At 45.3% G+C, this 15,044-nt stretch overlaps 1 protein-coding gene across 1 annotated transcript; it reads left to right on the forward strand.

Annotated features, from left to right (window-relative positions):
* The first annotated feature begins 11,742 nt into the window (after positions 1-11,742).
* On the forward strand, positions 11,743-12,750 carry Fam50b (family with sequence similarity 50 member B). Its single transcript, XM_051143271.1, has one exon. It carries the CDS (start codon positions 11,743-11,745, stop codon positions 12,748-12,750), a length of 1,008 nt encoding a protein of 335 aa, XP_050999228.1.
* The last annotated feature ends 2,294 nt before the right edge of the window (positions 12,751-15,044 follow it).

Here is a 15,044-nt window from a genome sequence, read left to right on the forward strand (position 1 = left end):
CTTGGATAGATGTTAACAATCCTGTGAATGGCATTGCTGTGCGTGGACCCTGCACCCTGCATGACCTGGCATTCCTTTAGTTCTCGGTCCTTTAGGTGTGTTTGAACACATTTCAGATGCTTTTCTAACTGTAAGGCTCAGAGGTTAGCACAATATAATTGACATCTTTTTACACAGAGTGGGACACAGTACCACAAAAAGCACACCCAGAAGTCCCTGCTGAATTAATTTGCTTTCAGGTGTCTGGAGAAAGTGGTCCTATCCTGCTCAATGGACTGCATCACACACTGCCTCACCCATGTGCAGTTTCCTCAGCATCTTTTCTACATCATTTTCTCCCCTTACACTGTCAGATTCTTCCTATGTGATCCAAGCTTTTTGGATACAAGGAGGAACCAGTTAATACAAATCTAATTTGTATTCTCTTTTTCTTGTGCTCTGCCAAAGCAATAAGAAATGGCAAGTCAACACTTCTATCTTATCTTCTTTTTTCTCTATCTTTTCTACATCAGTTAAGCATTTCCCCTCTTTTTTTCCCCACTTTGCCAATCTGGCAGCTATGGTGAAGGTTGGCATCTACACTTTATCTACAAATTATAATTCTTCCCAATGTGGGCAAGATCTTTCTAAGCAGACTGCTGATCCTTGATTGTATGTCTTGCCACCCCCAGCAGGAGCAGTGACATTTCCGCCAAACTTTCCTACAATCCTGTTCCGTACATAGCACTTTCAGGGACTTCAGTAGATTCTCTGGCCCATCAGCCATTCTAGGGTGGTCTCTATATGTACTCCCTTGACAGACCACATCCACAAGGATTTCTCACACCCCGTAAAACATAAAGGAACGTAGCCCCACCAGGACTTCTCACATGGATTTCCCTTGGGCAGGTTGCTCAGCCTCAGTGTCTTATCTTATCACCAATAAAAGAGACGGAGCAGATGCTTCTGTAGCAAAGAGGCACAGGATTCCATACCCCATGGAGAACCACCACCACACTGGGCCTGCCCCACAGATGCTCCGCCCTTAGACGGCTAGTTTCAGTTACATATCTCATTACCCAAAACAAGGAAGATACAACTTCTCCTCCCCAAATAATGCCTTACCAGACTGATGCCTAACAACCATCAGAGGCTTGATCAAACAGAGGCAAATATGCTCATGTCTGGGGGCAGGGCTATGACTGTGGCACAGCACAGTGGGCATCAGACTCCAAAGGGACATAGGCCAGAAAAGAGTCAGTCAGTAAGCCTTCTCTGTGCTCACCTGACTGTGCACATTCAAGGGGCAGAGAAGCAGATCCCTCACTAGGAGTGTCAAGGAATCAGAGACTGTATTTTTAAATCATCACACAGATTAAAATGTTATTAGACATTCTGGTGTTGGGTAACTTCCAAGAATATATCCAACATCTATGTAAAGTTCACTTCAAAGAGTTGAGGCTTAATGTGGCATAGCCATTCCCAATACTTAGGAGGCTGAGGCAGGAAGACTGCAAGTTGAAGGCTACCCTAGTCTACAGAGAAAGACTCTGTTTTAAAAAAAAAAGTAAACAAATAAACAAAAAAGAATATCCCACAGAAATTTGAAATCCCTAAAAATCTTACAGCTCATACATGGAAGAAATTCCTGGGTTCCCTCCGCAATGGAGGGTTTGTGTAGGGTTTCCCCATATTTAACAGTTTTAAGACATCCATCAAAGAACCATCCACTATGAGGGTGTGAGCTCTGAAGTAAATATTTTCTCTTGTTTTCTATTTATTTGTTTGGAAATAAAATTCTATCATTTTATGTCCTTACCAGCCATAAAAAAAATTGAAATTAAACAATTTTTCCAAAGCCTCACAGTTATTCTGATTAACCATACTACAGACAAGGCCGAGTAACAGTAGCTTTCCCTGTGGATAAGATCATAGACGTGTCATCATATGAAAAGACATAAAACCATGCTGTCAAGAGAGTGCCAGTATTTTAGGCTGGTGTATCACATAAGCTCTTTAGTAACAGCCTACACACAGTGAATTAATCTTTAATAATCAAAGCTCCACATGAGCAAGGGAAGTCCAGGAGTACTTCATGGATGCTGGCAGCAGGGCTATGTCAACCAGTCAGTCCAAGTTGGCAGTTATACAGGACCGCCACCTGATTGGCCCAGCCTCTGTCCTGATTGGTTAGAAGCTTCTCTGGCAGTTGGTCAGTGTTTTGCATATTTTCTATGTCAGTTAGAACAAACAATATCTGCAAAAGCATCAGAAGGAATAATCTTGGCTCATACATCAAAAGGTGAGGATTGGCTTGAATCCAGCTGGGGCAGACGTAGGAAGCGCAGCTGTTTAAGCTTTAGTAAAAACCAATTGTGAAGGAAATTAAACGCTAAGGGAAGAAATCTGTCCATTATCTGGCCAGCAGAGGAGACTAAAGAACTCTCTCAGTAACATAATATCAACATGACTATTGTCATTTAGGAGTGCTTACCAGAGCAGGTAAACCAGAGGAAGGAAGAAGAAGTCTTAAAGGCGTTGTTATAATAATCCAGCCTTGGGTTATCAAATATGAACTAGAAAATTAGAAGCTGGGGCTTGTGCATTATACTGGCTACTTTTCACAGCTGTGAAAAAAACTATCTGACAAAAGCAACTTAAGGGGGAGGGTGGGTTTATTTTGACTCACATTTTATCATGATAGGAAGGCGAGGAGGTCATGTTGCTTCAGCACTCGGGAGGCAGAGAGACATAAGGCTTGTGCCCATCTAGAGTTCTCTATTTCTCCTTTCTGTTCAGTCTGGGACTCAAGTCCATGGCATGGTAATGCCACATTCAGGATGGTTTGTCTTTCCTCAGGTAAGCCTTTCTGAAAATACGTCACACACACACACACACACACACCCAGGCTTGTGCCTCCAACACTTCAAATCCTTTTGGTTGTCAAGATTAACCATTATATGAGCCCCACCTCCTTAACTCAGGTCTGTTAGCTTGGAGTACTAAATACCTCACACGCCCCCATCGAATTGCTCTGAGTTCCTCTTTTCTGCCACTGCCAAAACTCTTAAGCAATAGAAGAAGACAACATGTAGCCTCTGGAAAAAGCTAGAATCATCTTATGACCATAACGAGTGCAAGCCTCAGGTGACACAGAATGGAGGGAGATTGCTGAAATTATGAATTAAGCTTATGCATAGCCCACATGACCTCACATAGTTTCTGATAAGTGCAACATTATATATATATATATATATATATATATATATATATATATATATATACACACACACACACACACACACACATATATATATATATATATATATATATATATATATATATATATATATATATATAGAGAGAGAGAGAGAGAGAGAGAAAGTGCCAAGTATGCTGGGTGCCTGTGAATATCTGTACTCTCCATTTCTGACCTCTCCAATGCAGAGGCAATGAAGGTGACTCACAGAACTATTGGTATCCAGAGTGATTATCAGCCACTGAAAATAGAGGCCTCAAATAGAAGCTTTCTTCATTCCCTAGGGCTGAGACTTATTTCAGAGGGATTCCCAAAGTCCCTGTGGGATCTAGCAAGTCTATCCTTCGGATTTGGAGTGGAATGTGTTAAAAGCTTGGTCCCAGATGGACACTACTAGATTGTGGCGGAGTGCTTAAGTGGTGGGACCTTAATGGTGTCTGTGAGGCACAGGCATCCTCTTTCTCTCTGCTTTCTGGCTGTCCTGAGGTCAGCAGCTTCCTCTGCTATGTACTCCCACCATGAGGCACTGCCTCACTATAGGCCCAAAACGATGAGATCAGTTTACCAGGAGGGGAAACTCTCAGAAGTATGAGTCAAAGTAACCTTTTTCCCCATATAAGCTTATCATCTCAGGCAAGTTGTTATAGTAACAGAAAGCTGTCTGACTGATTGAAATACAGTCTCTTGATGGCATGAAGTTACTGTCTCTTTATAAGGTAACACTACTGTGATCTCATCTTCACAGAAAACAGAAGGCCATAATTCCCTCTTGCCTGTAATATAGCTGACCGAAATTATTGCCTTTCATGTATGCTATGCTTTTTATTCCATCTGCCCAACTCGAGGGCAGACCCTGATTGGCTTACCTGAAAAGACTATTTGCCACTTCTAACCATTGTCCTGGTCACAATGAGTGGGCAAAGAGAGGTGAAACCAATCAGGAGATCTGAGGCCAAACTCTTAAGCAATCAAAGAAGACAGTACGTAGCCTCTGGAAACAGCTAGAATCATCTTATGACCATAATGAGTGCCAGCCTCAGGTGACACAGAATGGAGGGAGATTGCTGAAATTATGAATTAAGCTTATGCATAGCCTACATGACCTCACATAGTTTCTGATAAGTGCAACATATATATTTTTTTGAAGCCAGTTTGAGGCAGATTCCTCTTGCCTGCTTGTAGAAAGGCTCTCAACTGCTAGTATGCAAACAGACTTTATAAGTTATAGGCCTATACATCATTCCTGTTGAGTTTACTATTACTCATTGGTAGCAAGAATAGTGATGGGCCATGTTGCAGGTTGAGATAGTACTTTAGATCCTTGTTTTGATTAAGTACCTTCTTTTAGAAAACCAAAACCAAAAACCAAACCACCCTAGATCCTTCCCTCACAGTATGTTCAGAAACAGATCCCAACTAGAATGTATGTGTAAAGAAATGAATGATTGTAAATAGAAAACCCATCTGTTTTATATGTAAAATTCACAAGTCATCAAAGACAAGACATAAAATATATAAAACGATACATAAAAATAAAAACATAAGCCGGGCATGGTGGCACACGCCTTTAATCCCAGCACTCAGGAGGCAGAGGCAGGTGGATCTCGGAGTTCGAGGCCAGCCTAGTCTACAAACCAAGTCCAGGACAGCCAGGGCTACACAGAGAAACCCTGTCTCGAAAAACCAAAACACCAGAAAAAAAATCTAGAAACACATTGAGGCAATTTTCAATGATCAGATAGACCCTTTAGTTGTATGATGAAAATAGGCTGCTGGAGGCTATCAATTTACAAAATAATCCCATTTGCATTAAAATGTATGGTAACATATACACCAAAGTCCTTGAGGAAAGCCCTATTAATAGTGGTTATTTCTCATATCTGAGATCCCTCAGAGATCATTTTACAAAACTGCCAAAATATTTACAAAGTGCTAAAAGTTTTGTTTTATAATGAAGAATTCAATGAGCACAAGAGAGGGAGAAACCCGTACTAGGGAATCTGTACTGGGTGCTATCAAGTTTGGGAGAGGAAGAGAAAGATGTGTGATGGGAGGAAAGGAAAAAGTCCCCCTTTCTTGGAAAATTCTAGAAAAGAAAGCATCTTCCTCAACCAAGAAACCAGGCATTGAGACGCTGCCTGGTGAAGAGAGGTGTGATTTCTTGGCTTAGTCTAGCAGCACAAGTTCTTGCCGAAGCTGTTCATAACTGGCTCCTGGGAAAGTCCAAGCAGTGGTCTCCAGTGCTTTACCAGGCTCCCCGACTGCCAATCTAGGGTTGTTTTTTTTTTTTTTGGTTTTTTTGGTTTTTTGTTTTTTTTTCTTTTCTTTTTTTTCTTTCTTTCTTTCTTTTTTTTTTTCCCCTGTTCCTGCCCTCTCAGCCCTGTGGATGCACCTTTGGACTGAGTTTCTAACACGCCAGCACTGTTTTGAGTGGACAAAGTCTAGTCAGGATTGATCCTGTAAGCTAATGCTTTGGTGGAGTTGCACATTCTCCTCCAAACTGGAGTTTGGAGTCATCTCTGGATAACAAGCCCCCTCCCCTGGATGCCTGTGGGCTCTCTTTACTCATGTCTTGTGGTGAATTTAAGTCAAAGGGGCCAGAAAGTCTCAGCTCAGCAAGTGTTCAGGTGATAAACAGACAAAATGACCCTAGTCCTTAAAATAGGCATGTGACTTCCTCAAACAGCAAGCTTGCTTTACCGTCAGTGTGAGAACCCACTATAGATGCCAGGGGCCTCAGACCTCAGGCAGCTTGGCTTCCGCTCTGCACATTTCATCTCTAATGGCCAGGTGCAGAAGCTCAGAGCTTTGGGGACTCCGTTGAGAGTGAACTTTGGCACTTTGGATCTAAATAGAGAACTGAAAATGAAGACCTGGCAGGGACTATATTTCCTATGAGACCTAGAGTCACTGATATCAATAGCATCTCAAAACAATGGAATCAAATGGAACAACATTTGTTTATTCAGTCATCAAATATTCACTGAGGCTGTAAAACATTCAGGTCCTAGAGCAGGAAAAACGGAAGCGCTGCAGTAGCAGGGGACCGGGGTACCTAGCAAAAACCCATCCATCTGTGATGAATAATGCCGCTGTCAACTTCATGGGACCGAGAAGCACTTGGGAGCCTGTAGAGTATAGCCTGGGGTGTGTCTGTGAGGACATTTCCCAAAGGGAAGTGTCAGAGGGAGGCCTGCTCAGCCCCATAGGCTGGAGAATCTAGAAGGAAGTAAAGAGGGTGGGGCAGGGAGACTGAGTACAATTCAGGCGGTCCCTCTCAGCTTCCTCACCATGAGCTTCACCTGCCATGATGGACAGACACCTGAACCTGTGGATTAAATAAATCTTTCCCTCTTTGAAGTAATTTATGCCAGTCATTCTGTCACGGTGATGAAAATTTAACTCGCTAGTCACCCTGCAGTCCTGCCAAATAGATTCTTGGTCCTTGGTTTTGGAAACTTTTGTTCAAAGAAATTACTTAATCATGGAAAAATACGCACTTTACCAAAGGCCCTCTGGCAACATTCAAAATGCAGTCAATTCTTGGATGCAAACCCTGGGAACAGGGTGGCAACGGTTGGTGGTCACAGTGATAATTTAAGGATACAAAATGTAAAAAAAATCCTCTATCCATCAGCTTCTCACCACTGTGACCCAGCAGAAGCAACTTAAGGGAGACAGAATTCCTTTTGGCTCACAGTTTCAGAGGGTTCAGTCCATGGTCCCTCGGTCCCACTTGCTTGGAAAGGTGTAGCAGAAGAAAGCTATTCTCTTCATGGCAGGCCAAAAAGGAGAACAAGACAGGATGAGGGGGCAAATATAATATACCCCCTACATCCTAAGGATCCAACCTAGTGACCCCACTTCTTCCAGGTAGCTCTATCGCCTAATGTTTCTATTGCCATCTGGGGAGCAAACTTTCAAGACACAAGTCTGTGGGAGCATGTTCTATTAGGCCCATAACACTTCCACCTTCTGCATGTCATATGCTTGGCATTTCAGGGTCCTTAGCATCTCAGTTCTGCCAGGGAGGACAAAGTGTGTGATCACTTAAGGCACAAGGACCCAGTACTAACCTATGGGGGGGTTATAGATAATCCCTGGGCTTGTCAGACATGCAGGTAGTCAATTCTTTTTTACAAATAAAGCACAGGTCTGTTTCAATAAACTCTGAAAGTCCTACATCTTATGAGTAGTATGTTGAAGAATGGACTTCCTGTGTCAGAATGGTGACCTCTGCTCATCTTAGGGAAGCATTTGGGGACGTTGGTGTCATCCCCACTGACGTCAGTGTTATAAGTTCCGCCCCAAGGCTGGACCAAGCTTTGGGTCCTCAGGCAGCACTCTGTACACAGTTATCAGGAAAGCAGCTCACAGAGTTTGTTAGGAGTGTGACAGTGCATCACCACAGGTGTTTCTGAAATAAGCATGATTACAATTTGCCAAAACTTATAGGCACCTGGTCATTTGTGAAAACTTCCTTGACTAAACACCAAAATGACTAGCTTGCTTGTAGACACGTATAAAAATTAATGGGAGGGGGGGCTTAGATAATAGTACATCTCCAATTAGAACCAAAGATCAATGGTAAGCATCTCGTCATGTCTTTTCACTTATATAGTCCAAAATCAAAAGAGCAGCAAGAATGAAAGCCAGTGAGTTATTTTTTATGGTTTTTAGTCTGCTACCACAAATAGTGGAGTTTCTAATTAAAAAAAAAAAAAAAACAAGTCTACAGAAAGGTCAAAATGAAGGAGTTAAGAAGTCAGTCCCAGGAGTTAGAAATGTGTGGGTTTCTTGTTCTGTGTACATATTGCAAAACGACCCTATCTCTGGGGTATCGTCATCCATGCTCATAGCCTGTCTAGACAATAAAACCTCACAGCAATGAGCCAAGTGAAATACACAGAGGCAAGCACAGATGATATCAAAACTCCTCTGAGGCTGGCGGATCCCTGGAGGGTCGTGATGGCTGGGAAAGTGATACCAGTCTTGTTTTCCATGAAGCAAGGAATAGACTTGTGTGTGCTTGCAAAGGCCCTAGGGTGCTCCTCGGCAGTACTTCCCTGGGCAGACATTCAGAATGCTCCAGATGGTTGAAGGCATTCTCTGCAAATGACTCAAAAGTGTGGGGAACAATTTCAGGTGGGGTCAAATAGCACATTTGTCCCTATTGATGTCAACAAAGACACTGTAAGTAACCCCGTGAACCCATTAGTGATGTCAGTTCTGCTCTTCTTTACAGTCGTGGTCCCCTGGGGAGTGCTTAGCCCTCTTGCTCACCAGGTCAATGCTAGGTTCAGATATTTTCAAAAGCACCTTAAATATCTTGGAATTTAATTTCCTGAATGGATTGGGTAGTCATTTCCCAGCTACTGTAAGCTAAGACCTTGGCATTGCAGGGAAGTGTCCCATCTTATTGTGTACCCCCACAGCGCCATCCTGGAGAAAGCAGTCCCAGGAACGGGAGTTCCAGCCTCTGAATCAGTAGTAGTTCCTCGGTGCATCAGCCCCTCTGACACTCAGAAGGCTCCTCTGGGCCTTAGCATTGGCTGTGTGGAGTGTGGCCTTCATGGAGGTTAGGGCATAGTCCCAGGAAAGCAGCCACCACCTCTCCAAGATGGGAGAAGATACAAGTTGGTGGGAAGTCATTCATTCTCATGCTGTCCCTTGCCCGGGACAGAAACCGTCTGCTTTCAGTTTGCCAAAGCAAGACCACAGTGGCATTAGGTCACCAATAATCCTCACCAGTGATGATATGGAAAACAAGAGGAGGGGACTGGCAGAAACAGAGCAGTTTTAAGTGCCATGCAGAAAGCTGGCAAGAGGATGCAGAGTGGAATGAGTGACAGCATCTACCTGTTCTTCAGAGAATAACATCACCATTTTCTGCCTGGAATGGACAGTTAATGCTACCATTCCTGACCTGTTTGAAACATTAACTTTTCTAGGAAAACTATGATTTGGATGTGAAATAACCCCCAAAGGAGCCTTGATACTCAGCCTGTGGCTTGGCCTTTGTGGCTGGGGGTGGGATAGGGCATGTAGAGGTAGGGCATGGGGGTCCTAACAGGAGCAGGCTGAGTTCAGCAGGTGTGGGCGGATGTAAACAGATGTCTAACCTCTTCCCCTGGTCTCTGTCATGTCTTGGCGTCCTAACTTGTGAAACTTACAAGCTGTGTTTCGGTGATGCATTGTGATATTGAAGGCAAAGATGCAGCACCTTAGAGACAGGATGTAGCTTTGGTCCCCTCTGTCCTTCATACATGTGCTCCTGACCTTGTTTCCCAGAAACAAGCAAATCAAAGGTTCCTTACAGTAAGGCTGTGATACATTTCCCTCAGTTAACTTGAGTTTAGAATCCTCTTTCCCAGAGAAAGTGCTGTGTTAAAGTGATCTAACAAGCGAAACCTCTGTGTCATGTTTGCAAGGGGTTAGGATTCTGGTATCAAACAATAGCTACAAAAGGAAAAGGCCCAGCAGTAAACGGTTGCCGGCCACTGAGCCATAACGGGGGATGCGTGGAGATGAAGAAGGAATGAGATCTCTCTTGGAGCGTGGGGCGGCAGACACATTGGGGCACGGCAGCAGAATTTCTAGGTGGTTTTGAGTCCTCGTGGAGGCCTGAAGTCATGAGTTTAAAGTGAGGCTGTCCAGCAGCTTGTTTATTTTCTTGGCCAGTGAACTGTCTGGATCTGAGGGATGAGAGATACGCCAGGTGTAAGTAAGATTGGGGTTTCTTAGATGAGATTCTTAGCAGTTAAGAGGTGGTGCGGATGCCTTAGGAAGAGGTTTGAGTTTGGTGGGTAGGAAGCACAGAAGTATAGAACAGAATGGTGATAATGGGTGGGGCCAAGGAGCCTTTGGATATGGAGGCCTGGGCTAACAGAGGACAGTTGGAATGCGGAGAACTGGAGAACACGGATGCAAAGGAACAATGTGGGTATGTTAAGACGAAGTATCTCTTGGTTGCGATGAGGGCTAAAGTGTCACCACATGGATAGGAGAGAGAAGTGTACAGGGAAGCGGTTATTGGAAGTGAGGAAGTGAAGGTCCTGGGCGGGTCGTGCTGATGACCCTGGGAAGAGCAACAGAGTAGGATGGGAGAAGGCAGCACCTGAGCCATGCTCTAGTGGAGATCACTAATGATCTCCAAGGACTTAGTAGGACCAGGAATTCAAGCAGGCCAGGGAGTGGCACGAGCTTCAGAGTGGCTTGCAATACCAAAGAAAACAAAAATGCTGATATGAAATGGTGAGGAAACACGTCTCACATTTAGACTTCCAGTTTGTTGTGGGATGCCAGAGAAAAACACTCTCTGCTATGGAGCTATGTGGAGAGATGGCATCCTCAGAGGGGGCCTGGGCTTCAGTCTCTACTTCAAGAAGGTTAACAGGGACATCCTATGAGTCTCCCAAAGCACTGTGTTCCCGAGGCATGGGGAACCCAGTTTGCAATCTAGGAAGAGTTGGATAAGAGGATGACAGTTGCTCATGGGGTGTATGCTGGGGAGAGTCCGTTGAGTAATTAATGATGGAGCTACAGAAGGGTAAGGAGGGTAGAACCATTGCTGGTAAAGAGAGGTCAGTTCACTTTGAGTCCCATTAAATAAGGAGGCCTCTCTTCTCCTTTGGCTTAAGCAGAGAAGGCATTTTGCCCTTACCCTACCTCGGCTGTATGCAGTTCCTCTGATGTGTTGTTTCCCACAGGCAGGGAGGGAGACTTCAGTGTTGTTTTGCTCCTGTGCACTTTAGCCCTGACACAAGGTGAGCTCCACTAATACTCCATGAAGAGATCATTCCTAAGACTTGTGGTAGGGATGGAAGCCTGTCAGGATCTGCCAAGACATAAGCTTGCACCATCACTCTCCAGGGAGGTACATGTAGGGCAAGCTCCCAAGGACTCATTTTCTTTCCTCGGTTCTGTCCCGAAGTAGTAGGGGCCAACAAAGGCAGGTGCTATCCTGCAAGGCCAACATCCCTCATCAGAAGACACAGTGTTCCTCTTGACCCCAGTTTTCCTGTGGCTAGTACTCAGAGACCTAGGCCCAGGCTCTCTCGTTGCTTTGCTCTTACATGACAGTGCTGGAGCAGACACTGGGCAGCATGTGGCATTGGGGTTCGCTCTGTAGACCAACCTCCACATGCAAGCCCCTCAAAACCCAACCGGTACTGAATCAATAGTCATACAAGGCTATCTCCGTTTGAAGTAAAAATCGCTCTGTTGGTGATTACAGTTGCATTTCAAGAGCTCAAAAGCCTTATGTGGACTGTAGTTAACACATTTGACCACCCTAGAGACGGAAGCATCAAACAGGAAGTTCTATCATAAGGCTCTGGTGTAAATCATTAAAGAAGCTAGTGTGCCACTTCGGTTCTCAAGCGTTCTGTTTAGTTGTTTGTTTGTTTGTTCTTAACTGCAGAATTCGTGAATTGACGCCAAACTTGGAAGGCTACCAGAAACAGGATCTGGGCACACCGTAGGGGTTGCGCTGAGCTGCAGGCATGGCGCAGTACAAGGGCACTATGCGCGAGGCCGGCCGGGCCATGCACCTCATCAAGAAGCGCGAGAAGCAGAAGGAACAGATGGAGGTACTGAAGCAACGCATTGCAGAGGAGACCATTATCAAGTCAAAAGTGGACAAAAAGTTCTCAGCCCACTACGACGCCGTGGAGGCCGAGCTAAAGTCCAGCACTGTGGGCCTAGTGACCCTGAACGACATGAAGGCCAAGCAGGAGGCCCTGCTGAGGGAGCGAGAGATGCAGCTGGCCAAGAGGGAGCAGCTGGAGCAACGTCGGCTGCAGCTGGAGATGCTGCGCGAGAAGGAGCGAAGGCGCGAGCGCAAGCGCAAGATTTCCAACCTGTCCTTCACCCTGGACGAGGAAGATGACGGCGACCAAGACGATGGCCATGGCACTGAGGGCGCTGAGGTCCACAGCGGTGGTGCCAAGAAGAACTTGGGCAAGAACCCCGACGTGGACACGAGCTTCCTCCCCGACCGTGAGCGCGAGGAGGAGGAGAACCAGCTGCGTGAAGAGCTGCGGCAGGAGTGGGAGGCGAAGCGAGAGAAGGTTAAGGGTGAGGAGGTAGAGATCACCTTCAGCTACTGGGATGGCTCTGGCCACCGGCGCACGGTGCGCATGCGCAAGGGCAGCACCGTGCAGCAGTTCCTGAAAAGGGCGCTGCAGGGGCTGCGCAGGGACTTCCGAGAGCTGCGCGCAGCAGGCGTGGAGCAACTCATGTATGTCAAGGAGGACCTCATCCTACCGCACTACCACACCTTCTACGACTTCATCGTGGCCAAGGCGCGGGGTAAGAGCGGGCCACTCTTTAGCTTTGACGTGCACGATGACGTGCGGCTGCTGAGCGACGCCACGATGGAGAAAGACGAGTCGCACGCAGGCAAGGTGGTGCTGCGTAGCTGGTATGAGAAGAACAAGCACATCTTCCCCGCCAGCCGCTGGGAACCGTACGACCCCGAGAAGAAGTGGGACAAGTACACCATCCGGTGATGTCGAACCCCGGTCGGGTAGCCTTACTCTCTTAAAACAGAAATTCAATAAACGCAGGCGGTCCCCCCATGAATCGGATGTGTTGGTTCTGTTGCTGGCGTTGTTCTTTGGTATTTTTAATGTTTCTGATTGGGTTTCTGTTGTGCTCTATGTGATAAGGGATACGTTTTTTTGACTAGGTGCATATTGACTTGGCGGGCCTGCAGACCGGTTTTGATTTTCTTGCTCAGTGTCTTCTTTGCTGTGTACTCGTGTGCAGATCACTGTGATCAGTGACTCGGTTTTCCCCCGTACAGGGAAGTAACACTCCATAAAGCCGACGTGAGGAATGAGAACTTGAAAACACGTGGAACTCAGTAAATGCCTGCTGTAATTTTTGTGGACCCGGCTGCTTTACTTAAAGAATTTCTATGATCCTGCTCTGAAATGTCAGAACTAGGGTAGCCCTGCCCATCGCTGGTGTCTAGGTCAGTGGGTTAGGGTTAGCAGAGGCCAGAAAACTGCTATACAACTTATAAGATCACTGTCACTCATTTCTCTTCAGCCAACACTCCACGTCCACATGGCGCTATTACAAACCCCACCCTTTGAGTTTTTGTTTTATCCAGTTGAGCATTGTGATGATTTTCATTTAAAAGCATCTAAAATGCGATGCATCTTTTACATAGTTTCTTACCCCCTTGTACATTAAAGACCAAGTCAAGTCCTTTGGACATTTTACTCTTTTTTCTGGCACTGAGTTCTCTCACCAGCCCAAGAACAAGAATTCTCACAATGTTGGTGGTCTCGGGTGCTGCTTGTTCTTAGGATCACATATACAAGTTTCTCAATAGTTTGGTTGTATCCAGAGCCTGTCGTTAGGCCAGGATGGAGGCATCAGTCTGTTTTGGAGCCCTGGGGTCTGACAGACAGCCAGGCTGGGAGCAGATGCTCAACCCTGACCCTACCACCGGGACCCTTTCTCACCTCTCCCACTCTCACCCCTATTCTGGAGCCTTCCTCCAGCAGCAAGCAAGCCTGAAGAATTTAGGGCCCACAAAGTGCTCCTGGTTCACTTCAACAGATCAGTTGTCTGAAGAATCTCAGGCCCCACCGCAGACCTGCTGAACCAGAGCATGAGTCCCAGCAGGATCCCTGTGTGACTTGAACTTGTTGAGACTGAAGGAGCCTCTGGCAGATCAGATGATGCCTGCTCTCTAGTCAACACTTCCGGCTTCTCGCCTCACCTAGATTCACCTCACCTCTGACCTAGATCAATCAACAGCTGCTAGTGGTATACTGGTCTAAGCCCTAATTCGCCAGTGAGCCTTTATTTAAAAATGAGAGACCAAACACACTCTAACTCCCGAATCTTATCTCCTTGTTTTTAATTGTATGTTGACAAGTTATGTATATTTATGGGATTCAAGGTTGTGTTGTAATTTTTAATATAGAGTGGGGTAATGAAGTTGAGTTAATTGAACTAGGCATCTCAAGTATTTAACTTATTGTGTTGAGGATGTGAACATGTTATTTTTAGTCATTCAAATGTATGGTATCTATGGACCTATCTTTAAAGTTCAGAATTTGCCCCCTTTTCTGAGACTTTACCCTCTGACTATCTTTCCATCAACTACCCTACTTTTTGCCCTGAATCTAACTGTTCTTCTTGTGTTTGGCTTAGCACATAGTATCTCCATTTCTACCCATGCTGCTGAAAATAAAGTTTGTTTCTTTTTCAGAACTGAGTGTATTCCTTTGAGTATAGACTGCTTTTTCTTTATCTTTTGTCTCTTGTCGGGCATCTTAATTGATTGTGTAACTTGGTAATTGAGAATAGCATTGAGGTAAATGTTGGAGGAAGGTCAAATGCTGATTTCAGTTCCTTGAGATCTGGTTACTGCCCTGCCATGGGCATTGTTATGAATGTTAAACCATATGGTGTAAGGAATGTTCTTCAATTATCCCTGATTGGCCAAATAAAGATGCTGAAGCCTATGACTGGTAGAAGAGAGAGAAGTGGAGGAGTTTTCAGTGCCTGGGCGTGAGGTCGAGAGAGGAAAGGAAAGGGGATAGAGGAAAGCAGAAGATGCATCAGGAAGATAAGGAAGCCAGAGAGAGAGGAGCCGCCATAAGGGAAGATGGTGATGAGCACGTGACTGTAAGGATGGATTGAGGGAGCAGAGCCACCCTCGAGTCATCTGATTTGCAACTGGTTGGCTTTTATGTGGGTTTTAAAGATTTATTTATTATTTATACCACATTCTGTCTGCATGTGTGCCTGCACACCAGAGGAGGACTCCAGATCTCATTAT

The sequence above is a fragment of the Acomys russatus genome, chromosome 3 (assembly GCF_903995435.1).
Source record: "Acomys russatus chromosome 3, mAcoRus1.1, whole genome shotgun sequence".
Taxonomy (NCBI): domain Eukaryota; kingdom Metazoa; phylum Chordata; class Mammalia; order Rodentia; family Muridae; genus Acomys; species Acomys russatus.